At 30.0% G+C, this 25,373-nt stretch overlaps 3 protein-coding genes across 6 annotated transcripts; 2 read left to right on the top strand and 1 right to left on the bottom strand.

The window, feature by feature from the left end:
* Positions 1-294: 294 nt before the first annotated feature.
* On the top strand, positions 295-11,221 carry LOC123297593 (alanine aminotransferase 2-like). Of its 4 annotated transcripts, none has more exons than XM_044879322.1 (7): positions 295-314; positions 1,309-1,568; positions 8,692-9,001; positions 9,463-9,866; positions 10,010-10,294; positions 10,364-10,544; positions 10,781-11,221. In XM_044879322.1, the coding sequence occupies exons 2-7, from the start codon at positions 1,323-1,325 to the stop codon at positions 10,927-10,929; spliced, it is 1,575 nt and encodes a 524-aa protein (XP_044735257.1). In that variant the 5' UTR covers positions 295-314; positions 1,309-1,322; the 3' UTR covers positions 10,930-11,221. The 4 variants fall into 4 exon arrangements, with proteins under 4 accessions (XP_044735257.1, XP_044735256.1, XP_044735255.1 ...); XM_044879321.1 differs by lacking the exon at positions 295-314 and adding an exon at positions 1,128-1,247; XM_044879320.1 differs by lacking the exon at positions 295-314 and having other exon boundaries at positions 1,192-1,568.
* A 1,844-nt stretch (positions 11,222-13,065) lies between these two features.
* On the top strand, positions 13,066-15,565 carry LOC123297595 (alanine aminotransferase 2-like). The gene is made up of 6 exons (XM_044879326.1): positions 13,066-13,210; positions 13,468-13,780; positions 14,057-14,460; positions 14,601-14,885; positions 14,955-15,135; positions 15,359-15,565. The coding sequence occupies exons 1-6, from the start codon at positions 13,088-13,090 to the stop codon at positions 15,505-15,507; spliced, it is 1,455 nt and encodes a 484-aa protein (XP_044735261.1). The 5' UTR covers positions 13,066-13,087; the 3' UTR covers positions 15,508-15,565.
* A 220-nt stretch (positions 15,566-15,785) lies between these two features.
* Positions 15,786-25,260, bottom strand: LOC123298927. Its single transcript, XM_044881028.1, has 13 exons — positions 25,048-25,260; positions 24,742-24,821; positions 24,553-24,679; positions 24,368-24,474; positions 23,982-24,304; positions 23,709-23,842; positions 19,014-19,018; positions 17,800-18,057; positions 17,597-17,723; positions 17,399-17,505; positions 16,869-17,042; positions 16,647-16,801; positions 15,786-16,012 (listed from the first exon to the last, which is right to left on the bottom strand). The coding sequence occupies exons 1-13, from the start codon at positions 25,223-25,225 to the stop codon at positions 15,877-15,879; spliced, it is 1,911 nt and encodes a 636-aa protein (XP_044736963.1). The 5' UTR covers positions 25,226-25,260; the 3' UTR covers positions 15,786-15,876.
* Positions 25,261-25,373: the final 113 nt, after the last annotated feature.

Below are 25,373 nucleotides of genomic sequence, written 5' to 3'. Positions count from 1 at the left end.
TCCGCATTCTCTGATAAACGAACTATTTTAATACGTAAATAACAAAGGATTATACACCGATACTATATTTTCTAATAATTTTAATAAGATGAGATTAAGAAAAAAACAACCTTTGAAATAAGAACGATTAAGATATTTCAATAAAAAAATTAGATAACCTTTGATACGGGTAATAAAATTGAGTATTGTTTTCAAAATATTTAATTTGGAATACATTATTTTAGTTAGCGTGTGTGTTTTAAGTAATAAATTATGCGATAATTATTTTAAATCGTTGGCCAAAAAATATTATAGTGATTGAAAAAAAATCATAGGTAATTAAAGTGCCACTTTACCTTTAAAAAAAATAATTTGAGCGTAAATCGGAATATTTTAGTGAGCAAATAATTTTGAGAACAGTGAAACCTAAAAAAATCTGAGGTAACAGTGCATATTATACGGTTTGATTCTTATAATATGCATAATTTAATTCAATTTTACCTTTTTTTTTACCTGCAATGGATCTAAATGTTATGAATATACCCATCGACTTAATTAAAACGATTCTCGGGAAACTTGAATCTCAAGAATAATGTCAACTCCTGGAACATGAATCCAGGACTCTTTTAAATTATTTACGTTTATTTTTATTGGTCGATATTTTTTATGTAATAAAATGAAAGCAAAATCGAAAAGTTTAGCAAGTTTAAAAAATTTTTGTTTTTCGGTATGTTGGTATCAAATCGGCCATGTTGAAATTTGGAAATTTGGATTATGGAGGGTAGTTTGAATAAAGGGTTGGCGCCTTTTTGGCTATCCTTATACTCTATGGTAATTCCAAAAAATAATTTTGAAATTATTTTTCAAAATTTCTGCTAAAGTTCACAAGACCTTTTTCACTTGTCGGATGTTCTCAAATTTGTTTTTACACCAGAATACAATAATTTGTCTTTAAAATGCATTTTTTTTTAAGTAACAGTATTAAAACGACTCTTTTATCTTTTAAAATACGCGGTATTTAGTTGTAAGATAAACTGCAAAGCATTAAAAAAATATTTACACACGGCCACCTGCTGAAGTGTACCTACCTATAAGGAGAAATATAAAAATAGACCAAGTAATAACCAACAAGAGAGAAGTAAAAATTTACAAAAGCGAGTAATGAATGCGCTGTTTTAACCGAATTCATGCGCATAACAACAATTCCTGATATACTTTTTAAAAATAAATTATGCAATTGATTGTAGTGTAAATTGTGTTATCGTAAAGTAATTATTCAATAACATTGTCCTAAATAAAAATATTTTATGACATTTCACGTTTGATTAGATAAACAAAAGATAATGTCAACACGAATTTTAAACAAAAGTTTGACAGCTGCCTGTCAAACTGCTTATCATCATCATAATGGAATCAGAAATTGGCGGCGGTCAACTGAAATTTTGAACGGGATACAAATAAGAAATATGGCAGGTGAATGTTCATTTTTAACAGTGGATAACATGAATCCACATGTTAAAACAATGGAATATGCTGTTCGAGGACCCCTTGTTATACGAGCGTCAGAAATTGAAAAAGAAATCTTAAAGGTAGTGCCATTTTGTTTCTTCTTTTTTTTGTTTATTCATCTGTATACAGGGGTGTTAATTTTGATTTAGCTACAAGTTATATATTTTTAATTAGAACTTATTGAATAACGCTAATTAGATAACAGTTGTGTATTTTTTTTTTCAAGGCTATGTTTAGATAATGTCAAATTTATTAAACAGTAATCTCGTTCAATTGTTTAATCTTCATATTTTTTATTAAATATTTATCTATTTTTTTAAAACTATTTTTATCACAATATTTAATTCAAAAATTAATGAATGACATCTTTGTATAAACAAAATAACGAAAATTCGCCATCTTAATTTTTAGCTTCGAACTAAAATAAGTAAAAATATTGTAATCATAAAAAACTTGGCTTCTGTTCCTGGGTGCATGGCGCTTTATTATTTTCTAATGCGAAAAAATAAATACTTCACCAGAAACTAAAAAGAAACAACACTTGTTGGTCAGCTTTATAATAACGTTCTAATAAAAAGTCTGCAGGAGTTCGAAAAAATGTTTGGGTACCAAAATGCTAGTGTTGGACTGAGGGCTATGTGGTGCTCAAATCTTGCTATATTTAAAAAAAATTAAGAATACAAATCCTTTAGTACCTTAAAAGGTTAGGCAAGGTTATAATGGCCTACCCATAGTGAGGCCATTATAAATTAATTTAATTTAGATTATAAGGTTCGTTATAATACCTAAAAAGAACTGGCAGGACTTTAAATTGGAAAGGTCTCTTTTCCTGGGCAGTGACGGAGAAAGACATCCTCTATCCTGATTATATTTAAGAACTATTTTGGAGTGGTTTAAGTAATTGAGAGGGAGAATGTTTCTTATGCTACCTACTTTTTTAATAACACCTCTCCATTCTTTCTTACCAGAAAGCCTTCCTTTTTATGACCAGCTCAGCTTTACAGTATAATCACCAACAATAATTGAAATTTAAAGCAATGTCAGTCCGAAGCCTCATTGATGTTACATTGCAGTTTTGTAAAGCTGTACCAGATTTCTTTGCAGGTATGTTACGAAGGTGAAAGTATGCATTGTGTATGCAATGAAGTTAAATGAAGAGGTCTTTTATCCCAGTTCTCCTTGCAAAACAAGACAGCAAGAATGCACTCGTTGAAGGCTTAAACCTATATAAATTTTGCGTTTTAACATTTTAGATTTTGATATGCTTGACATGTGACGTTACAAATCTTTTGCTCCCCCCTGCTCCTGGCCACACAGTGTCCTTATTTCGTTGACCTCCTCCCTTTAACATGTGACGTAATTTACGAATAGCACCGTATATAATTGTGTTATTTTTGAGAGAAATTCCTCCATAATAGGTACAAGATTTGATTACACATCCTGTATTTATATAGTATTTCATTGGCTTGCATGCACATACATAACATATGTATTATGTGTATTTATTGATGCTGTCTGCGCTTATTTAAAAAAAAGTGGAAATAAATATTCAGAGTAGGGTATTTTAATAATTTATCGAAGAAATCATTTAAAAAAATGTTTCTGCATAAAATAAATACTTGAAGTCTACCGTAACACAAATTAGTTTTTACCGGTGCGGTGTCAATAAAAGATATATTACACCGTTGTACTAATTTTCACCGAAAAAATCATTTGTTTTTGTTTTTAATTTAAAAAAAATACTTTTTCTGTGATAACAAGAGTGAAAGTTTCTAATCAGGTTTAAACTAGAATCTGTTTTTTTATCTATTTAAAAAAATATGACCTTCACATTCAAAATTTTTTTTTGCATGACCTAATATTGATATGCGGTCAAATTTTCATGTTTTTTTTGTAAACGAAAATTCACAAATCATTTTTGACTGAAACCAGTTCAAAGTTGAATTATGCTATTTATTAATTATTAATAAACATTTCCTTTATAAATATGATGAAATTTCATTGATTTCTTATAGTCATATATGTTTTTAATTTGCATCTTAACATTTTTAAAATGGGTGCAAGAATAGATGGGTTAGATTTAATTTGGTCTTCGGTGAATCGAAGTCCAATTTCTGCTCGAACTAAAGAAATTGAAAAAATATTAAATCAGGTAATATTATTAACTGATTTTATTTATTACTAAACTCTTAAATGGGATATAAATATAAAATAACCTTTAACCTTATTGCTTCTTTCGATTTCACGCTTGCGCATTTATTAATGGTTTATAACCATCATATAGGCGGTATTTTTGAAATTATTTCGTGCGAAGCGATAAATTGTCTTTTTCAAATGCAATTTGTATGAAATCTTACAACATTAGTCAAAAGATTTAAACATGATTGACACTGAAATAAGATTAAAGTTGAATCTCTTATCAATTTTAATAAAATTGTATAAATATGATAAAATTTCTTAGAATTTTGTAGTTACGTTTTTGACATATTCATTATTTCGGTATTTTTTAAAAATGGATACGGAATTAGATAAAATAGATTTAGATGCTTGGTTTCGTGGAGGATTAATAGCTCGATTTTACGAACTTGAAAAACAATTAGAGCAGGTAATTTTTTCATTTCATCTTTTTATTTTTGAGAAGAGCATGCGTATTCATAACTTTCAAAAAAATGTTTTTTGATGGTGGCGCGAAATTTGAATAATTATAGTTAAGTCTCCATAGTTGGAGAACGGAAATAAATTGTCATTAATGAAGGTAAATTTTTTTTTAAAAGTTTGATCGCATATCAAAATTAAAAATAAATTAAAGATGTATTTGTTTGTTACACATGAATTCTCACAATTGAATTACGACATTGATCATATGAGTAAAACTAAAAAAGAAATTTCAAATATTTTGAAAAATGTTTGTGTATGTTTATCGGTTATAAAATTTTTTGTATACAGAGTGTTTCGTATATTTTTTCGTATTGTTTCTGAAGAAATGATTCCCTGCCAATGAAATTGAATAATGTTAATAAAAGTTTTCGTGGGAAAATATTTTTCCGGCTTCGTGAATTTACTAATTAGCCTCTTTGCATAAAACAGTGGCGAATTTAAATTACTTTTAATATAAATATATTTGAATAAATTATTATTAATGTATATCAAACCCTAATAGTAAATACAGTCTGAAATTTTCGGTATTTATTGAAATCGCACCAGAATATCGCCTCTCGTTTACAGTTTTAGGCTACATTTCAGAAATAACACGTCCAATCGTCAAATGAAATATAAACATTCGTCCCTAAAACTAGACATTAAAGAAAAATATTTACAATTTAGATTACATCGAATCAGTTCTAATCAACATCATGTGTCATGCGGTATTTTTCCTGAAAAGCAACATATACGGATCAAATTGGCCCAGTTCATTGATTTCCGGAAAAAGATTTTTGCGGGATGATTGGAAATAGAATTTCAAAATGTTTTGGATGATGGTTCGGATTGGGGGGGGGGGCGATTTCTCGGTGGAAAGTTTCAGTCGGATATCGTAGTGGGACTTTCGAAATCATCCGAAGACAACGGTTTAACTAAAAACACTCTTGCTTTATACGTTTTATGTGTCTGTATCCTCTCTAGCGGTCGCAAATTAAGTCCGATTTGAATAAAATTTGGTATCAAGAAAGGTTTTGGTATTTGAAAGGTCAAGTTCGTTAATGAGAAAAATCGACTGATAAGCAAGGGATGGGAGTGCGCACAGTACAAAATTGTATTTTTTTTTTTTTTTTTCAATCTCCAAGGGAATTCGCTTAGCTAACGCAGCTCCTGCGCTACAAATTTTTTATTTTACAATTGAATGAAGATCCGCGGTTGCAACACGCACATTGTGTGATCATCTCATCTTACATTTTTACCCATATGACCTTTAAAAATCTACCTTTTACAAATACAAGTCTACGTGATCTTTGTCAAATCCACCACTGGTTGTTGAATTTTTTTATACTAAAAACTGATGTAACAATAAAATATTATTATTAATTAATCCATTTTTGTAATGTAGCGTGTACGTTCTAAACATTATATCAACTCACAAACTCTATAACACTCTTTACCATTATTATTTTTAAACAAACACAAACATTCTCGTCACAATAATTGTCATCCATTTTTAAGTACTTTAAAAGTACTTTATTTGTTTAAAATTAATCATAAAAATAAATAAAAAATTTATTATCACTAAATGTATATATTTGTTAATAATACAATTTAGTTTTTACAACTGGATAGAAACAGATTTATCATAATTAACACAACACTTGGAAATTATTATCATAATAAAATTTTTAAAACTATCAATTTAAAATTGTGAATTTTAAAAACAGTATTATTTGTGGCTGCATTTATTTCTTGGTATTATTAGCTTTTTTTAAATTGTTAAGTGAGTGTGAAAAAAATAATGTCTGCAGAAAAAAATTCTTTACTTACTTTGGATAATATAAATCCATGTGTTATTAAATTGCAATATGCGGTCCGTGGACCGTTGGTTATTCGGGCCAGTGAAATTGAAAAGGAAATGGAAAAGGTAAATTGCATATTTTGTTTTTAAGGTATTTGCTACGTGCATGAGTTTTATTTCATAGAGTTACCGTTGTAACGAAACATCTACTTTATGTTTGACATTGAAAATTCAATACTATTTTCTAACTTTAATTAAATAATTATATTCATTTACATATAAAAAATATTAGGGGAAGGAGTCCCATAATGACCCCCATAAGAAAAAAATGTAATTTAAATTGAGATATGCAACGTTGAAATATTTTTGGTTTCTTTATTCAAGGGTTGCAATATTGGTATGGGAATTTCTTTTGATTTGTTCAAATTTTTAGAACTATTCAATATTTCTCAAAGAGATTGTTTTATTGACCTTCTATGAATAAGTGGGTAAAATGATCCCATTGCATTTTTATCAGTTCACATAAAATATTAATTGTTCTTTTACATTACATCAACGATTAGTATGAAAACAAAAAACCACTGGTAAAATCATCCAAATCAACCAACACATTCCATATCATTTTACCTATTAATTTTACCCACATTTACACACAATAGGGATCATTTTGAAGGGGATCATTTTCCCCCTATTTTTTAATTAATAACTAATTAAAGGACTTTTCGTCTTAGAATTTTATTTTCTATCTGATGCAACAAGGATAACCTGATGCGTCCGTTACTCCTGAGACACCCAGTACAATTAACCAATGAATAGTAAAAAATTTACAAAAATCGGAAAACTGATCTGTCCTTCAAGAACCATATGCACCATGGCTTGTTTTTCATGCAAGCAATATACTATTCACATAATTCATACTATTTTATGTGAGTAATAAATAATTAGAATGTTCATGTTAAAACAATAATATATGCTATAATAGTTACACTTGAATTCACCTTGAACACTGAACACTAGATGAGTAATAAACGTCATTATTATTTAATTATACCAAAAAATATTTAATTAGAACAATTTTTGTTTTAGAAATTGAAACTCGATGGATAGGGTAATTTTGACCCAAAAAGTATAAAAATCAGGTTAATTTAATGATTGGATGCAGAGTTTCTGAGCTATCGCTATATTTTGATCGATTTTAATCCGTATCTCAAAAACTATTTGACCGCAGCCATAAAATGCACCTGATTTTTGTACTTTTTGGGTCAAAATTACCTTATATACTGAGTCTGTTCATTATTCTAAATGTTAGCTTATTCTACGATTTTGAAATTAGAAAGCAACCTAAATTTAAAAAAAATTAATCATTGGTTACTTTGATACCAAAATCACAAGGAGCCAAAATCACTTATGTCAAAATTATTTAAGTTTAAAATTTTGCATAATGTCGAAAAAGACGGTTAATAGTTACGATATATATTTTTTAAATCGTCGAAAAGTATTATATGTTGAAAATATTAATCTACAATTACGTAAAATTCCAATTTTTTTACCTAATTACGAGGGAGAAAATCCTAAACGTTGTACGGAAATCGATGAAGAAATACAAAGTGTAAATTTTCAAGTTATATGAGTTAAAACCGATTGCATTAAATAAAATCTGAAAAGAATCCAATTCAATTTCCTTTATTTTAATATCCTACTCGATAGGTTTGGTTAATTTTTTTTAACGAATTACTATTTCGCGCCAAAAATTCGCCATGTTTTTAAACACCTATCTAAGGACACTTGGGTTTTTAAGGCGAGTATAACGATACCTTAACTGTCGAAATCTATCGACCCGTTTAGAAGGTACAAGGTAATAAAGAAACCTTACAAACAAAACATACATACATACAAGATACGCGCGAAAAACATAACTACTCCTTGACAGTCGGGTAATAAAATGTTTTTATATTTCGTGGAATTGAATTAGAATTGAATATCCTATGTTTAGATATCCTGTGTCCTTTAGCGATTTAGTAGCTATTTTTACTAGAAATAGGAAATTCAAATTTCGCTCTATGCTTTTATTTCAAAAGAGTGTAAGAAAAAATTTTTTTATAAAACGAATATTATACAGAAATTAGAAGTCTGCTTTATTTGTTTAATTTTAAGTAACGTTGATCTTTCAACAGGCTATTTGCTTAGTAAAATTAAAGTAACAAAGTTGATTCAAGGAGGGGTCTTTTGACTACGGGCAGTTATTGAATAGATTAATTTAGATAAATATATTAATTTGCATATGAATTCAGAGCATTGAGATATATTTCTATATCCTCTCTTCAATCTCAAAACGAGGTCAATTCATTTGAGTGAAGGGAGGGGGGTTAACAGTTTTAATCATGAGATCCAGTGCCGGTCTTAGCTCATCGGTATTTTACCGGCTTATTTTCTGATAATAATGACATATTTTTAAGTCACATTTCCTCCGAAAGCTTCTTATGAAATCTTACCGTTTAGGATATAAATTGACTATTAAAGAAACCCGAATAACTAGGTCCAATCTGATGTCAGAACCTGATCTCCCCCCATCAAACTCTGCAACTTTTGTTTAAGTTATTTTTTTATTGGTTAATTACAAAATGAGATACTTAAGTGTATAGATTAAAATGGACTACCCTGTATACTTCCTAATCGATCCCGTAATATAAAATACATTTTAAAGTATTTAATTTATTTTCTACAATCAATAATCAATTATTTAATTTGTGTTACTTCTTTCGCAGGGAGTCCAAAAACCATTTAAGGCTGTAGTCAAGGCAAACATTGGTGATGCACATGCTATGGGACAGAAACCAATAACATTTATCCGACAAGTATTAGCATTGGTGGCGCATCCAGAGCTCTTAAAGGATCCAGCATTTCCAGCTGATGCGAAACGTCATGCAGATACTATATTGAAAGCATGTCGTGGATATTCAGTTGGTTCTTATACGGATTCACCTGGTATTGAAGTGATTCGGGAACATGTTGCACAATATATTACAAAACGAGATGGTTTTCCATGTAGTTCAGATGATATTATTCTATCAAATGGTTTGTAATTATTTTGTTTATGTTTACATAATGTGTGCCAGTAGTAAGATCTGAGAGGATTTTCGTGGCCGATTAAGGTCCACGAAAACGACAAACAAGAAAAACTTTCCTATTTTGATTAGAACCCGAGATATAAGCGAAAATGTCTAAAAAAAAGTGCTATTTTCCCGGTTTTCTTCCGAAATTTTTGAATAACTTTTATTCTAATCAATATTTTGCAAAATTCTTTCGAGGGCTACTTTTAGAGAATAACTGCACCCCTTTTCACAGTCTAGCATGAATGGTAGCGTTATAAACAATTAAATTGTTTATAAAAAAAACTGGATAATATTTTGAAAAAAGACCTTTATTTTTGACTCAACAGAAAAAAATACATCGAAATCATAGATCCATCCTTTTCATGGATTTTTATAGGTCGTTCTAACTTGTTTTGATTTTTAAATTTGTCTTTTGTTTTTTAGGTGCCAGCGATGGTATTAAATCCGTGCTACGATTATTAATTTGTACAATCGATGGTAAACAACCAGGTGTTATGATTCCAATTCCACAATACCCATTGTATTCAGCGTCATTGGCCGAATTTAATATACATCAAATTGGATACTTTTTGGATGAGTCGAAAGGATGGGGTATCAATAATACAGAATTAGAACGTGCTCTAAATGAATCCAAAACAAAACATAATATCAATCCACGTGCTATTGTTGTAATTAATCCAGGAAATCCAACAGGACAAGTATTAACAAAAGAGAATATTCAGAATATTATCAAGTTCGCTTTTAATGAAAAATTATTAATTCTGGCTGATGAAGTTTATCAGCATAATGTTTATGCTAAGGGTTCCGAATTTCATTCGTTTAAAAAGGTAAGATATTTTATTTAATGCAAAATCGTTAAACGGAAACAATCGGGAACGAGTAATAATAAATAGTTCTAAAAACTAAAAATCGCTATATTTGATTTAACTGAATTTCTTTAAGAGATCTAAACGTATAATTTTGTTCACAGGTCATGAAAGAAATGGGCGAACCCTACTCATCAATGGAATTGGCCAGTTTTATGTCAATATCAAAAGGTTATATGGGCGAATGTGGTGTTCGTGGTGGTTATACAGAAATTACAAATTTCCATCCACAAGTGAAAGCACAATTATTAAAATACATTAGCGCCAATCTTTGTTCAACTGTTTTCGGTCAAACTGTTATGGATTGTGTTGTGAATTCACCACAAAAAGGTGATCCAAGCTACGATCTCTTTGAAAAAGAAAAGAATGCTGTTTTAGGTTCATTAAAGGTATGATTTAAAACGTGTGCCGGATAAATATATCAGAGAGATCTTCAATTTAGATTTTTTGATTTGTAGGATAGAGCCAAATTGATTTACGATACATTTAACAGTATTCCTGGATATAGTTGTAATGAAGTTCAAGGTGCCATGTACGCTTTCCCGCGAGTAGAAATACCAGAAAAAGCAATTGAAATAGCCAAACAAAATGGACAACAACCTGACGTGTTCTATGCATTCCAGTTACTTGAAGCAACTGGTAAGTAGTTTCATAGATCTTTGACATTCTAGATTGCAGTAAAAAAGTATTTTTTAAACATTTGAGCCCTAGACACGATTTTTCTTTGATTTGAAATTTTAATATCGAAATAGTTGCATCATACCTCTCCCTTTCTCTTATGTTCTCCTCTATCCATTTTTAATGACATGTTCTGTACAATGTATGTATTATTTAAAAAAGAATGAATAAATTGAATTATTATTTCTATTTCACAGGTATTTGTATTATTCCTGGTTCTGGATTTGGTCAAAAAGCTGGTACATATCACTTCCGTACAACGATTTTACCACAAACCGATAAACTAAAAGAAATGTTAAATCATATTAAAGAATTCCATGTGAAATTCTTAAAAGAATACTCATAATAATCTTTCTTTTTGTAAATAACTTAAATCAACAATACGAAATAACTGAAAACGAATTAAAAATTTTTAAAATAATTGTGAGAAAACAACAATAGGAAGAAATTAATTAAAACTACTAGTCAGAATAAAAAGTATGCAGCTTCATGTTCGTTCACGAGTTCTGTTCCCGAATATGAGTTTCAAAAAAAGTGATCTTGTCGCCAAAACAAAATTTGTGCGATTGATTATTCTTTGTTTAACGTTATACATACAATTTTTAATTAAAATAAATAAAAAAATATTTTAAATATTATTAAATTGTTTTATTTTAAGGTAGTATTGCCCGGGAGTTCCATTTGCGAACTGCAAGTTATCCTGAAAGAGGATATTCTGAAAAAGGCCAATCTTAGATGGAGAGAAGAACGTACTTGTGGTACTGCAAGACAGATATGGTCTGAGTACAATCGCAGGCGTTCCGAAATTCTCATATCACTTCCAAGGGCCTCTGTTTTCAAAGTTGTTGCGGCTATCACAGGACACTGGCTGGGCGGCAAGCATGCTGAACGCTTAGGCCTGGCAGTGTATCACGACTACTGCAGTAGCTGTCACAGTGGTGACGAGGAGGAGACAATGTCTCATCTTCTCTGTCACTTCCCAGCTATTGTCATGAGGAAAAGGACTTACTTGAGCCAGCCTCTCTTTGACGACCTCTCCGACCTAAAGTCAGTCGACGTCAAAGCCCTCCTGCTGTTCTTAAACAGCCTCAAATGGTTCATGGAGTAGTGGCCGGGGATGGGCCAACCCATTTACGGTATCACAACGTACCCTATGGTCTAAGTGTGTCCCACCCCAGGACAGCCACTCTAACCTAACCTAACCTAAGGTAGTATTGCAGTTAACTAGTATTTATTTTAAATTTATTCAAAAAATTATAGTTCCGTACGTTAACAAACCAACAAAAAATTGGATTATTTTACCGTACCGTTTAAGAGATATTGATAAACGGTCAGTAACCTGGTAGTCTAAATTGGAACTACTGAAAAAGTTCTCATCTATACAGTACCAAAGAAACCCATATGCAAATTTTCATTATTCGCCCCAAGAGTTTGGCCTGTGCGTTCATAAGTCTATCAGTCAGTTTTCTTTTATATACATAGAACAATATTTTCCTACCCGCTGCACTGGACGTGTGCAGCGGGTAGGAAAATCTTCCATAACACTCGAAATAGGAGTAGGGATTTTATGAACGCCTATAGCAAATTTTTAAGCGTTACAAACTACATATACTAAATTTAGAATACCTTGAGATATTTCATATATGTATACAAACGTGTGTATGATACGTCAAGGCGTTTACACCAACCCCCCCCCCCCCACCCAATCCCTCTCCGCCGTGCGCACGGACCTACAAGAACATGTAAACCTACCTTTTAACGAATTAATTTAAAATAAAATTTGATTAAAATTTTTGTAATCAAGTAGTTCGTCTCTAATTAATGATAAGACACAATCATATGCCTAATTGTCGCTTATTTTCAAGTACTTAAACTACTTTATTTGTATAAGGGAAGGTGTTGTACCTGGAATAAAAATTAACATTAATGTGTTTTTTAATTAAAGCCACGTTTATACCATGTATATATGAAATATATAAGGTATATTGTCTTTAGTCCCAAGTTTTTAAATTTTTATAGCGTGGTTAGGACGTAAAAAATGATGTTGAATTCGATAACGAACAAAATAGGTCGAATGGGTCTTGAGGTTCTGCTAACCGAGCTGTTTTGCCTTCTTTTGAAGCAATAGAAGCTCGCAGTAGGTACATGAGCGATCAATTCAAACTTCGTTACCAGAAAATCTGCTGTATCTCCGAAAATAATTCGAATTTGAAAAATCCAGACATACTTTTAAGGGTCTAAGCTTTAAAAATATGCAAAAAAGAATAATCGATTTCTTCAAATTTCTAGACCAGAATGTAAATTAACTACCTATGTAGGTATATAAACGCTGTCCAGTAGATAATATTAGCTGCCGAGAAACTACAGAATGATTCAAGGTACCTACATTGTACCTAATCAAAATATTTAATTATTACTAACATATTATCACTAACATAGTTTTAAAATTATTTTATTAAAGTTTTTTCATTGTCCTGTCTGTATTAGTTACATAAGTGTTTAAAATGTCCGAGGAAACAAATTTTCTTACTTTGGATAATATAAATCCATATATTATTGAATTACAGTATGCGGTACGTGGGCCGTTATTTATTCGGGCCAATGAGATTGAAAAGGAAATGGCAAAGGTAAATATTATTTCAAGGGCAGTCAATTTTATTTATGATTTACAAAGTTAAAGAATATGTTGACGCATGTGTAAAATGCGTGAGCAAATCTCTCATCACGCGACTAAAGATTACTGAACGGTTGACGCGAGTGCTGCCGGATGAATACATAATTGGAAGAATTCAACAACAGCAAAGTGGTTGCTCTTGAAACACTCTCAATAATGTAGACTAAAAATATCTGCCTTAAAAGTTTCTTTTCGGTTCTTTTTTCACAGGGTGTTCAGAAACCATTCAAAACTGTAATCAAAGCAAACAATGGCGATGCACAAGCTATGGGGCAAAAACCTATAACATTTTTTCGACAAGTATGCGCATCAATTGCACATCCAGAACTGTTGAATGACCCAACATTTCCAGCTGATGTTAAACATCGTGTAGAAACAATTTTGAAAGCATGTAATGGATATTCAATTGGTTCTTATTCCGCAGATTTACAAGGTCTCGAAGTAATTCGGGAACATGTTGCACAATTTATTACAAAACGTGATGGTTTTGCATGTAGCCAAGACGATATTATTCTATCTAATGGTTTGTATGAATTTTTTGTTGTATTTTAGATTTTTGGAACAAATTTGTTGAATTCTCATTACCATCTATTGAAAATTTATAGAACTTAGAAATTAATTCAACTCTATACTGAAATTAAAATACAGCGCCATCTTTCATCATTATAATAACACAACCAAACTAAAAATAATATATGTCTGAGGGAAATTGTATAACTGACATTGCCATCTGTTGAAAATGTATAGAACTTAGAAGTTAAATCAGCCATCTCTATAAAAAAAAACCTTTTTGTTTTAGGTAGTTTCGAATCTATTAAAATCGTGCTAGGATTATTAAAGTGTACAATCGATGGTAAAAAACCAGGAGTAATGATTCCAATTCCACAATATCCATTGTATTCAGCAATACTCACTGAATACAATATGCTCAAAATTGGATACTTTTTGGATGAAGCAAACGGGTGGAGTATCAATAATACAGAATTAGAACGGGCACTAAATGAAGCTAAAACTAAACATAATGCTAATCCACGTGCTATTGTTGTAATTAATCCAGGAAATCCAACAGGACAAGTATTAACAAAAGAGAATATCCAGAATATTATTAAATTTGCTTTTAATGAGAAATTATTAATTCTGGCTGACGAAGTTTATCAGTTTAATATTTATGCTAAAGATTCTGAATTTCATCCATTTAAAAAGGTAAGACATATTCTAATAATATTGTTTATAATAGCTTCAAAATGGCTTGAACGAGCCCATGCACTTGAGATTATAATTAGTTGTCTATGGTTATAGTTATACGAAAAACGAGATGTGTGTACACGGTATTTTGTTCGTAGGTCATGAAGGAAATGGGCGAACCATATTCATCAATGGAATTAGTCAGTTTTATGTCAATATCAAAAGGTTATATGGCAGAAGGCGGAATTCGTGGTGGCTATACAGAAATCACAAATTTTCATCCACAAGTGAGAGCACAATTATTAAAAAATATCAGTGCCTCTTATTGTCCAAATATTCACGGCCAAACTGTGATTGATTGTGTTGTGAATCCACCCCAAAAAGGTGATCCAAGCTATGATCTTTTTGAGAAAGAAAAGAATGCTGTTTTAGGTTCATTAAAGGTATGATCTAAAACGTGTGCCGGATAAATATATCAGAGAGATCTTCAATTTGGATTTTTTGATTTTTAGGATAGAGCCAAATTGATTTACGATACATTTAACAGTATTCCTGGATATAGTTGTAATGAAGTTCAAGGTGCTATGTACGCTTTCCCGCGAGTAGAAATGCCAGAAAAAGTAATTGAAATAGCCAAACAGAATGGTCAAGAACCTGACGAGTTCTATGCATTCCAATTACTTGAAACAACTGGTAAATAAATTCAGAGATTTTATAAAAATTGCTTCTCATTTAAATTATTTAAAGCTCGTAAAAACAGATCAGAGCAAAATTTTGCATTGGTGGTGATCTACAAATTCCTGTTTGGATAAAGGTCATTCGCAACAATGGAAATCAGAACTTATATCTTACGAAAGCAGAAGTTTTTCTTAAAGGAAATTATTTTATAATTGTCTTTCTTTTTCATTATTTACAGGTATTTGTGTTATTCCGGGTTCTGGATTTGGCCAAAAAGCTGGTACATATCACTTCCGTACAACGATTTTACCACAAACCGATAAACTAAAAGAAATGTTAAATCATATTAAAGAATTCCATGCGAAATTCTTAAAAGAATACTCATAATAATCTTTCTTTTTGTAAATAACTTAAATCAACAATACGAAATAACTGAAAAAAAATTCACACCCTGTATAATTTAATAATAATACGAACAGTTGGAAAAGGAAAAACATTTTACAAATTTTATATCTTCGATCGTATATCTACAGAATTAGAATTGAACAGCGAATTTTTCACTAGAATTTTCGCAAAATACTTAAAAATATATACGGAAAATTTGTGAGAAAGGAAATAAAAAACAATAAAAATATTTCGGTCTTAGTTTTTTTTATATTAATTACGAATAAAACAGATAAAAATAAAAGCAATAGAATCTAGAAAAATGAAAAATGTCACATCCTTTAATATTATCGAAAAAAAATCTTTAGTATTTTAATTTTTACGTTTGAGTGTTAATCTGTCTGGAATTTCAACTTCATAAATAGGTTGTCCGCCTTCACAAACCCAAACGGATCCAGTTTCACCTTTTGTAATAATAGTCATCATACCTTGCGCAACATGGCTTGGTCTAAAAGAATAAGAAAAGCGATATTATAACTACAAATTATGGTAAGATGGTAAAAGGGCAGTACCTAAATTATAAACTTTATTTAGAGCTTTTTTAGCCAATATGTTTCATGGATATCAATGGGACATTTAGGTCACGTAAATTTTCATTTTTAGTCATATTTTACTGACGATTGCAGAAAGTTTTTAGATTCCCAAATAAATAATTCAAAACCGTAAAAACCAACCAGTTGAAATGAAAAATGAAAATAAAATTGAGAAAAAATAGCTCTCCTAACTTCCTCCAAGAATGGGGTAACCATTAAGCAGAGCCGGCACCTGTTTAGAGAGAAAATTTAATTGGAAAATTTGGGTCCTAAGGTATTATTGGTTTTTTTCGACGCATGCTATCAGTTAATGAAATATTTCATGGTTACAAAACAGAGCCATCTAGTATTGAATTGTAGAACTAATAATTAAGTGCGTTACGTTAAATTAAAACACCCAGATCTTAACTTAAAAAGAGGTGATGATCTTTAAACGGTGGCAAAGAATTGCATTGCCTTGAGACTCCGACATGAATAATCCGACACTGACTCCCCATTTTGCGCTCTTGCGTTGGGAAGAAATGATTAAAGAAACTTAAAATTACTTACGATTGTTTGGGCATTGAATCAAGTTCACGTTGGCATTCACGACCAAGAATATCATCCCCTTGTAAACCATGAGCTTCAGAAATTAAAGGAGTATCTGTCACTCCGGGACACATTGTCAAAACTTTAATTCCTGTACGATTGTAATGGAATGGTGTCTAAAAAAATAAAAATAAAATAAATAACAGGGAATATACATGATTTTTTTTTTAAATCGAAACTTACACCCCATGAACGATCCATTCCAATAACAGCGTGTTTGGTTGCAACATATACTGGACATCCAGCCAATGGTTGTAAACCAAGAATTGAGGCAATGTTTACGACAATACCACCTTTTCCACCCTGGTCTTTACCCATATATTGGAAGGCTAATTGTGTTCCACGAACGACTGCATTCTAAAAAAACATAAATTTTTATTCTGAATTTGTAAATAAACCGGCTAAGTGAAAGCGCAATCCCATTTAATCGTTTGACTACTTAGACTGGGAGGTCGAACTGCGGGTTCGAATCCAGGCAGTGGCATTCTTGGGGGGGGGGGTAAATTGATCACACTATCGTCGCTTGGATAAGAACAAAGTAACCGACTACACCCATATCATAAAATTTTATGGTATGTATATATGTATTCGGATGAAGTATAAAAATAAATAAAGATGAAAAATAATGATGTGGGTGGCTTCTGTTATAGACGTGTATGTCTAAAAGAATGGAGTTTAAACCCCAATTATTATTTTGTAAATAAAATACATACGACATTAATTGCGATTTCCAATTCCCATTTTCCGTCATTCATAACACCGGCATTGTTGATAACAATGTCCAATTGTTTGCACCAATTTACGCATGTTTTGAATGCATCTGTAACAATCAAATCATAAATAGTTCAATTGTTGGATTTGATTCGATTTTTCGAAAATCTTTTAGAAATAAATTATATGGGTATACATACTTTCTAGTTGTGCCGAGTTTGTAACATCAACTTTTTGGAAACAAGTACATTCACGTCCCAATTCAGTGTTTAATTGTTTGCTTGCAGCTTCACCATTTTTAGCATCCAAATCCAAAATACATACTTTCTGCAAAAAAAAAAAAAAATTTGTTTAAGAAATAAAAAATATAATATCGTTGTAAACAATTTTCGACTATACTTACATTTGCGCCTAATTTTAATAATTCCTTCACATAACACAAACCAATACCGGTAGCGGCACCAGTAACAAGAGCATTTTTGCCTTTAATATCGTAAACCATTTTTTTATGAGAGTTTTGCAACAAATTTAAAAAAAAACACTGAGGTATCACACAACTGAATGTACAACGAAAAGTGATTCCACAATTGATCTGCCGCCTTTTTATATAACAAAACTGCGCTTCACGTATCAGATCAATTGAAAAGAAAAACAAAATAAAAATTGTTGCATCCTTTATTGAATTGTAAATATTAAAATTAGTAATTGAACAGGGGGGGGGGTAAGGGACAGAGACGTGCGATGCCAGTTTATATGATTAGCAATGATGAAAATTAGTAAGAGACTAAGAACAATATCATTGGCGTCGCGTGTTTTTTTAATGTAACTAAGTTAAATTTTAAATATTATTTAATCAATGAGCTAAAAATTAAATTGAATTATTTGAAAATCAATTTTCAAAATGGAGATTAAAAAAAAAAGATTAGTTTTTCTATGACGTTAGTTTTTCACTGACCAACCGTAACACGTAAATAAATAAATAATTTTATTAAGTGCGCCTGGCCTCGATATAGATTTATTGGTTTATTTATAATGTTCTTCAGATGGAAATGTTTATTTTATGAATGAATTTATTTCAAAATTAACATATGACAATTTTTCTTTCCTTTTATCTATGATGGAAAAAACTGTAAATTATTTGTACTAACTACTACTTAAGTTGATATATGCTTAAAATTCGATAAATAAATTTAATCGAGAAAATTTAGTTTCATAGGGACATCTTATACCGGCATCGAATTCGATCTAAGTTTTCCAGTTCAATTAAAACCTCACTCTGATTCATAACTGACAAACAATAGATAAACGCTTTAAATTAGAAAGTTGTTCTTTATAAATACGTAAACAATTTTCTGTTTGAAACATTTTTTTATAAACCGAATAGTTTAGACAGTAACTGATAGCAAAAATTTAGCTTCTTGTGCGTTTTAAAATGGTCTTGCTAGGCTAAACTAGACTTGTATTCTTTGAGAGAGGTAAAAATTTTATTTTTAATTAACAAAATCAATTTATTATATGGCTACAGATTTTCATTTTACCAATAATTAATTTAATTAAAACTGATAAAAATGATGCAATTTTCATTAAAAATTACTTCATTTTTTTTGATAAAACTACCGACACTGGTGTTTTTTTAACATATAAACATAATTTATAATGTTAATATATTTAGTTTAGTAAAAAAAAAGGATTTACCATAGTTAATCCCTTACAAAAGTTTGCACTTTATGACATTCAATAATATATTGAACAGATATCGATAATATTGGATATATTGTATTATGGAAACAAAATAATTTTATTAAAAATTTAAAGATGTACTTTCACGGTATTTGGTAGAGAAAATCGTTAGCCGCACAGGGTTAGATGGACTGACTGTAAATTAAATGTACCAAATTAATGAACATAAATATATATCTCTACAGATACAAAAAGATTGCGGCCGTGGGACCCCCGTTAGGAACGAAGTTCCTTATGAAGGTGTACTGAAACAAATGTAAATGTTAAATAAAGACATATAGGTAATCTTTTCAATCTGTAGTGTCAAGTAGGCAGTGTTCCAAGACACATATTAATTATAGTACACGATTTTTGCCATTTTTATTTTTGTATCCAAAACTAGTTTTGGATATAATTAGTACAAAAAATGCAAAATTCGTGTACTTTGTGTTCTTTAATATTTTCGAATCGTGTGCATACATCCTTTAATGAGCACTCATCATGGAGATAAATTATTTAATGCCATATGGTTTTTTTCCAATTAAAAAAAAAATTATCTTATAATATTTACTCTGGTAAAAGTAATATTATTAATAATTATAAACAATCCAGCCTAACAACAAAATATTATTCTATTTTGTATTCATTTCATGATAAATCATTTATTATTAATAACAATTAATATTAATTATCATCTGGTGTAAAAATAATATTGGAACGAGTATAATTAACACTAAGTATTTGCTACTAATTAAAAATCGGAAATTTTTTATTAACAATCTTCGAGAGGTGAAATTGAATTTACATATTTGCTTTTGTCAAACAACCAATGTGGAGAGTAGTATATCTTATTAAATATGACCGATCGCCTTGTGGCTTGTATGACTGCCCAAAATTACAAATCGTTATTCCTATGAATAACGTAAATATGAGGGTGTCTTCATCTTAAATGCACCACACTGTATATTTTTAGATATTTAAATCCAAGGTTTCCGTTTTTCTCTCCTCACCAAGGTTAAACGTCCCCTAATTGCATAATTCTGAACGCTCTGTAGTTATATGGGCATAAAAATTAAAACGTTTTAGTTACAAATATTTTAAAAATACTTTCAATATTTATTTTAATTTACTTCAAAGGAATTGGTTAGTTTTATTATTATCACTTCAGGATATTTTTCGTAATTTTAAATACTGAAATCGAAAATAAACTCCAAATTTTGTTTATAACTTTTTGACAAATTTTTAACACAAATAGAATAAAAAAAACATAGAATTAAAGTAGTTTTTAATAGAAAAACTATTAAATTAAAAATTGTATGACGACATAATTTTTGAGATTTTTTTTTTTGAAAGGTAATTTGACCGAGGCTGTTCTTAAGTTTCAAGGAAATCTGCTCAGCTCTTTTGAAGATCATCAGCTCTTTTGTAGTTAACATCGGGTACGGAACCATAAACTCGCACTTGAAACATAGCTAAGAACAAAACCCACCCCACCCCTCCAACCTCATACGACTATGATTGTAAGTTTCTTAAATTGAAAAATATGCCTATTCTGGAAAATATTTATGGCAATCAAGTCGTAATTTGTTGCAATTTATGATAATCTCTGATAACACTTCATACAGGAGAGCAGTTTTGGATCATTTCGTTTGATAAATTTATAATTTTCTTGGAAATAAGATGATACCACATTTTCTTTAAACTTTGATTATCGAATTTGAAAATTAAAAAAATAAAACTAATTATTGGATTTACTCATTTAGTCTAGTATTTCTAAAAATAGTACGTAAAATATTTTAATAATTTTGTTAATAAATAGTACTGTACACAGTGGTTCGTTTTCAAGACAATTATATAATAATAAAAAAACAAAATTTTATACTTTATAAAGCTAGGATCAGCATCATCTAGGCTAGGTTTCGTGACACCTGATCTAAACTCACACATCCATCATACCACTAATATGCAGATTATTCCAGATTACGCAAAATTAATACCTTTGTACCTACTCGACGGAAATCAGAAAGACAACTTAAGGGATGATTTTTATAGTATTGAAAAATTTTTCATAATGTATATATTTTTGAATCAAACTGTAATTAGATTAATTTAAATAAAATTATTAAAGAAAAAAATATTTTTACATTCGGTAATTAATTTTAATCATTATATTTACTGAATAACTTTTTTTCTGGAAGCGTCTTCGTTGCCAGTGTTGGCAACGAGTGCTCTAAAAGACTTTCACTAGTGTGAAATATTTCCGTAACTAAGGTAGTGCGAGCACCAAGGCTAAGTTTAGACTTAATGTGAATTGTTTAATTTTGTTATGGCTTCATGAATGTAGACGAAAAATAAGAATACAACTTTTGAATATCTGCATTGATTTCGAAAAATCGAAAGCTTAATAATTAAACATAATTTTCAATTTTGTATATTTTGAAAATTACTCCAGATATCGAGAAATTGTATTCTTACTTTTCGTCTTATATGACAATATAAGTTATAACATAATTCACCATCAAAATTGAAAATATAAATTATTATAAATTTGTGTCCCAACTACTGTGCTCATACATCCTTACAAAATTATCAGAATTAATTTAGACTTAGCCCAATCTGAATTCAAAGTTTTTTGAATTTAATGACAACGGAGACACTATTATAACTTTAATATAAAAATATTAAAATTTGTAAAAAAACAAATTTATATCTCATGATTCTTTACATTTTAATTCCAGTTAAATTTCTATAAAAAATTAATTATTTCCAAGTAATTAAAAAAGTTATCAAAATCTTATAAACTAATTTGTCAAAACAAGATAAATAACGCACGTCCGGTCGGTCTTTAGAAAAACAATTTCAAGTTGTTTGACCCTCTAGAAACTTATCAAATTTTAAATATTTTTGTATTTAATAAAAAAAAAAAATTTGTCCACCGTCTGTGAAATGAGATAATAACGATTAAAATTTGTATAATTAATATGCAAAAGCACCTCCTATCTTAAGTTATACGTCATTTGAAAGGGCATACCGAAAAAAATGAAATCGACCGATGGGTTTTTAAGATACACTCACTATAAGTAAATAAGTTAATAAACTGCAAATATTGAAATTAGTCCAACATTATACTTGTAAAGTAATTAAACGAACATTATTAAAAGTGACAGGCAAATAATTATTTAATAATCCGGGAATAGGAAATTAAATTGTTCTGGCCTATTAAATTTTCTTTTGTTTGATTTTAATAATCGTATTTACTTACAACAATTACAATAAAAAAATACGAACTAACTCAAAAAGTGATTTCATTGAAAAATGATTTTTTAGTGTTTGTTATGCAAATTCAGTTATTTGGTATATTTTACTGATGATAGATTTGAGAAAAACGCATCGTAGATTTCAATCAACTTTTCTCGATAAATATACAAAAAGTTGATATCTGACTATTTTGTATTGCGTTCTACGCCATGCAGAACTTTTTATCAAGAATAACTTTTTTCATAAAACAAATAATAAAGTTTTCCACATGGTGCTGACTAAAGTGGACACACTGTAAATGTTTAATACTTGCCTATCTTCGTAAGTTCCTGTTGTGGAATGTTCGCCTTCGTAGCCGTAGCTAAATATCTAACCCGTAAAGGGTCGTTTAATTTGAATTATATTGTACCGTATAGAATTTAATTTACATTAACATTAACAAATAATTAATTTATGCTAATTTACAAAAATACGATTTTTTCCTTAGTTTTTCTTTCTAACAAACATTCTAATAATAAGTTTACTTTGATTAATGTATTTATTATTCAATTTAAACTTGTTTTATTTTTATTTTGCACATTTATGTGCTAGAAAAAAACTACATCTCGCGATATAGATAGTATAGGGCATAAAGTGCGCGCTTCTTTGGAAAATTTTTCAGTTTTTCTTTTACATTAAAAGTGTATATTTTGAAAGTGTATTCCTTGATAGAGAAAAAATTGTCTTCAAAAAACAATTTTTTTTATGCAACTTTACATACAGTTGAGTTGCACGAATAGTATATACCTCATAACAAATAGTATACATTTTTACTTTTTTAGAATCAAGAACTCTTGTTTATGAAATCCTAAGAGTGAAATTTATCAAAGAAGTGTCAAAAAATGTTTCTTATCAAAAATTATAATCATTTTGGCGTTTGCTATGGTAACTATTTATATATTATTTTAATTTGTTTACTCTTTATTCTAGTATGGTTCCGTACCTGAAGGGTAAGTTAAATATAAAGAGATAAAGGCTATCAATCAAGGATTTTTTATAAATAGCCTGCGCTATTATAGATTAATATTCCGAATGTTTGCCAGAAAGCGCCCACACTATATCTTTTCTTATCCCCCTTTGTCAAACCATTCCTGACTATTTATGCATAAAAGCGTTAAAAATAAATAAGCAAAAGTACAAAAAAAAAAAAAATAAATGTAAATATTGTTTAACGTTATTATTATTTCGAATAAAACAGTATTTAAATTAATACAGGGAAATAATCCAAAAATAAAAAGCATAAGTTTTTGGTTGTATTTTGAAAATGGATATAATTATGTTATAATACAGATCAACTTGGACATTTACGTTTAAGTGATAATCTGTCAGGAATTTCAATTTCACAAGAATTACAGTCTTCAGTGTACCAAACAGAACCATTTTGACCTTTAAGTAACATATGTGCAAAAGCTGCACTCCATTTTTCAATTCTGTAAACAAAAAGGAGTTATCATGAACGATTCGAATATTGATTCGAATTATTTACCGTCAACTCGTGACAGAAAAATAAAACAATTGGCAGACAGAAAAAAATTGATTTTGTTTTTCTGTCACGAACAATAGACTTACTGTTGATCGGGCATAGTACCAAGTCCTCGAATCAATTCTTTAGTTAAGGGATCATCAGCTTTCTCAGCCCATTTAAGTAAATTAGTGGGGCTACCACCTGAGCACAATGTCAACATGTTAACTCCGGTACGTTTATGCCAGAAAGGTGTTGCCCAGGAACGTGTCATTCCAATAATTGCATGTTTGGTGCCAACATAAACCGGGGCTCCAGTTAATGGTTGTAAACCCAAAACTGAAGAATGATTTATGATTGTACCACCGCAATGACCTTGATCCAAGCCCATATATTTGAAGCCAAGCATTGTTCCATGAATTACTGCAGTCTAAATATATGCGTATTCCACTTTAATTTATTAGCATTTTTCATAGAAGTTTGGAATACTTACCATATTGATTGCAACGGTATCAATCCATTTATGGTCATTTAAAATTCCGGCATTATTGAAAACGTAGTCTAGTTTTTTTACCCATTTATGGCACTTAGCAAATGCTTCTGTAAAAATATAACATTTTATATGATTTATTATCCAATCGATAGAAAATATGTTAAATAATTTTGAGGTAATGTTACCTTCCATTGCCTCAGGGCAAGTAACATCTACTTTTTGGAAACACGTACAATCACGTCCATATTCAGCATTCAATTCTTTACTTGCACATTGTCCGTTTTTTTCATCAACATCTAACATACATATTTTCTATAAAATATTTCGAAAAAGTTAGCAACACTTTATTGCAAATATGAACCATTAGCACTTACATTTGCCCCCAAATTTAATAATGTTTTAGTGGCAGCTAAGCCCATTCCACTTGCGGCACCAGTAATAAGAGCATTTGTCCCTATGAATAAATACTTATTATAAAGACGAAGAAGTTTTGGAATATAAAAAATCCGACCCAAACACTGTTTAAATTGTACTTTTATGAATTTTTTGTTCGAGAGTTTCTAAGTTACGAAGTGTGAAAGTAAATTGCCACTATCGAATTTGCTTAAACCGTACGTACCTAATTTAGTCAAAAAAGCTCGTACGAACGATTATTATCGTATTAACGTTTTTTTGCTTACCCAATATTTTACAATTTGTTGGTGGTGGGGGTGGAGTTGGACAAGGTGAAGGTGGTGGTGGCGGTGGTGGTGGAGGTGGGGGACAAGTAGGTTTCTTTTCAGCACAGCCACTGTAATACTTATATCCAGAACGGAATACAAATTTCGAAATATTTCTTCGCATAATGATGGCATTCATCTTGAATTAATTGTACTTGGATGAATTAAAAAAATTATGCTTTTTATTTTTTCTATTTTAATTTATCCAATTCACTTAGTGCCACACAAAACAGGTAATAGACAGCCCCCCACAAGTTTTGCCCAAAATGTCGAATATTTCAGTGTAT

This window comes from Chrysoperla carnea, chromosome 4, assembly GCF_905475395.1.
Source record: "Chrysoperla carnea chromosome 4, inChrCarn1.1, whole genome shotgun sequence".
Classification (NCBI taxonomy): Eukaryota; Metazoa; Arthropoda; class Insecta; order Neuroptera; family Chrysopidae; genus Chrysoperla; species Chrysoperla carnea.
This window is presented reverse-complemented; position numbering and strand designations above follow the sequence as displayed.

Coding starts and splice junctions, on each gene's coding strand:
- LOC123297593 (XM_044879322.1), top strand. CDS start 1,323: ATGTCAACACGAATTTTAAACAAAAGTTTGACAGCTGCCTGTCAAACT. Junction 1,569..8,691: donor TTGAAAAAGAAATCTTAAAG/GTAGTGCCATTT, acceptor CTTCTTTCGCAG/GGAGTCCAAAAACCATTTAA. Junction 10,295..10,363: donor CTGTTTTAGGTTCATTAAAG/GTATGATTTAAA, acceptor TTTGATTTGTAG/GATAGAGCCAAATTGATTTA.
- LOC123297595 (XM_044879326.1), top strand. CDS start 13,088: ATGTCCGAGGAAACAAATTTTCTTACTTTGGATAATATAAATCCATAT. Junction 13,211..13,467: donor TTGAAAAGGAAATGGCAAAG/GTAAATATTATT, acceptor CTTTTTTCACAG/GGTGTTCAGAAACCATTCAA. Junction 15,136..15,358: donor CCAATTACTTGAAACAACTG/GTAAATAAATTC, acceptor CATTATTTACAG/GTATTTGTGTTATTCCGGGT.
- LOC123298927 (XM_044881028.1), bottom strand. CDS start 25,225: ATGAATGCCATCATTATGCGAAGAAATATTTCGAAATTTGTATTCCGT. Junction 17,724..17,799: donor TATTAAAATTAGGCGCAAAT/GTAAGTATAGTC, acceptor TTTTTTTTGCAG/AAAGTATGTATTTTGGATTT. Junction 16,013..16,646: donor GATTCAATGCCCAAACAATC/GTAAGTAATTTT, acceptor TTATTCTTTTAG/ACCAAGCCATGTTGCGCAAG.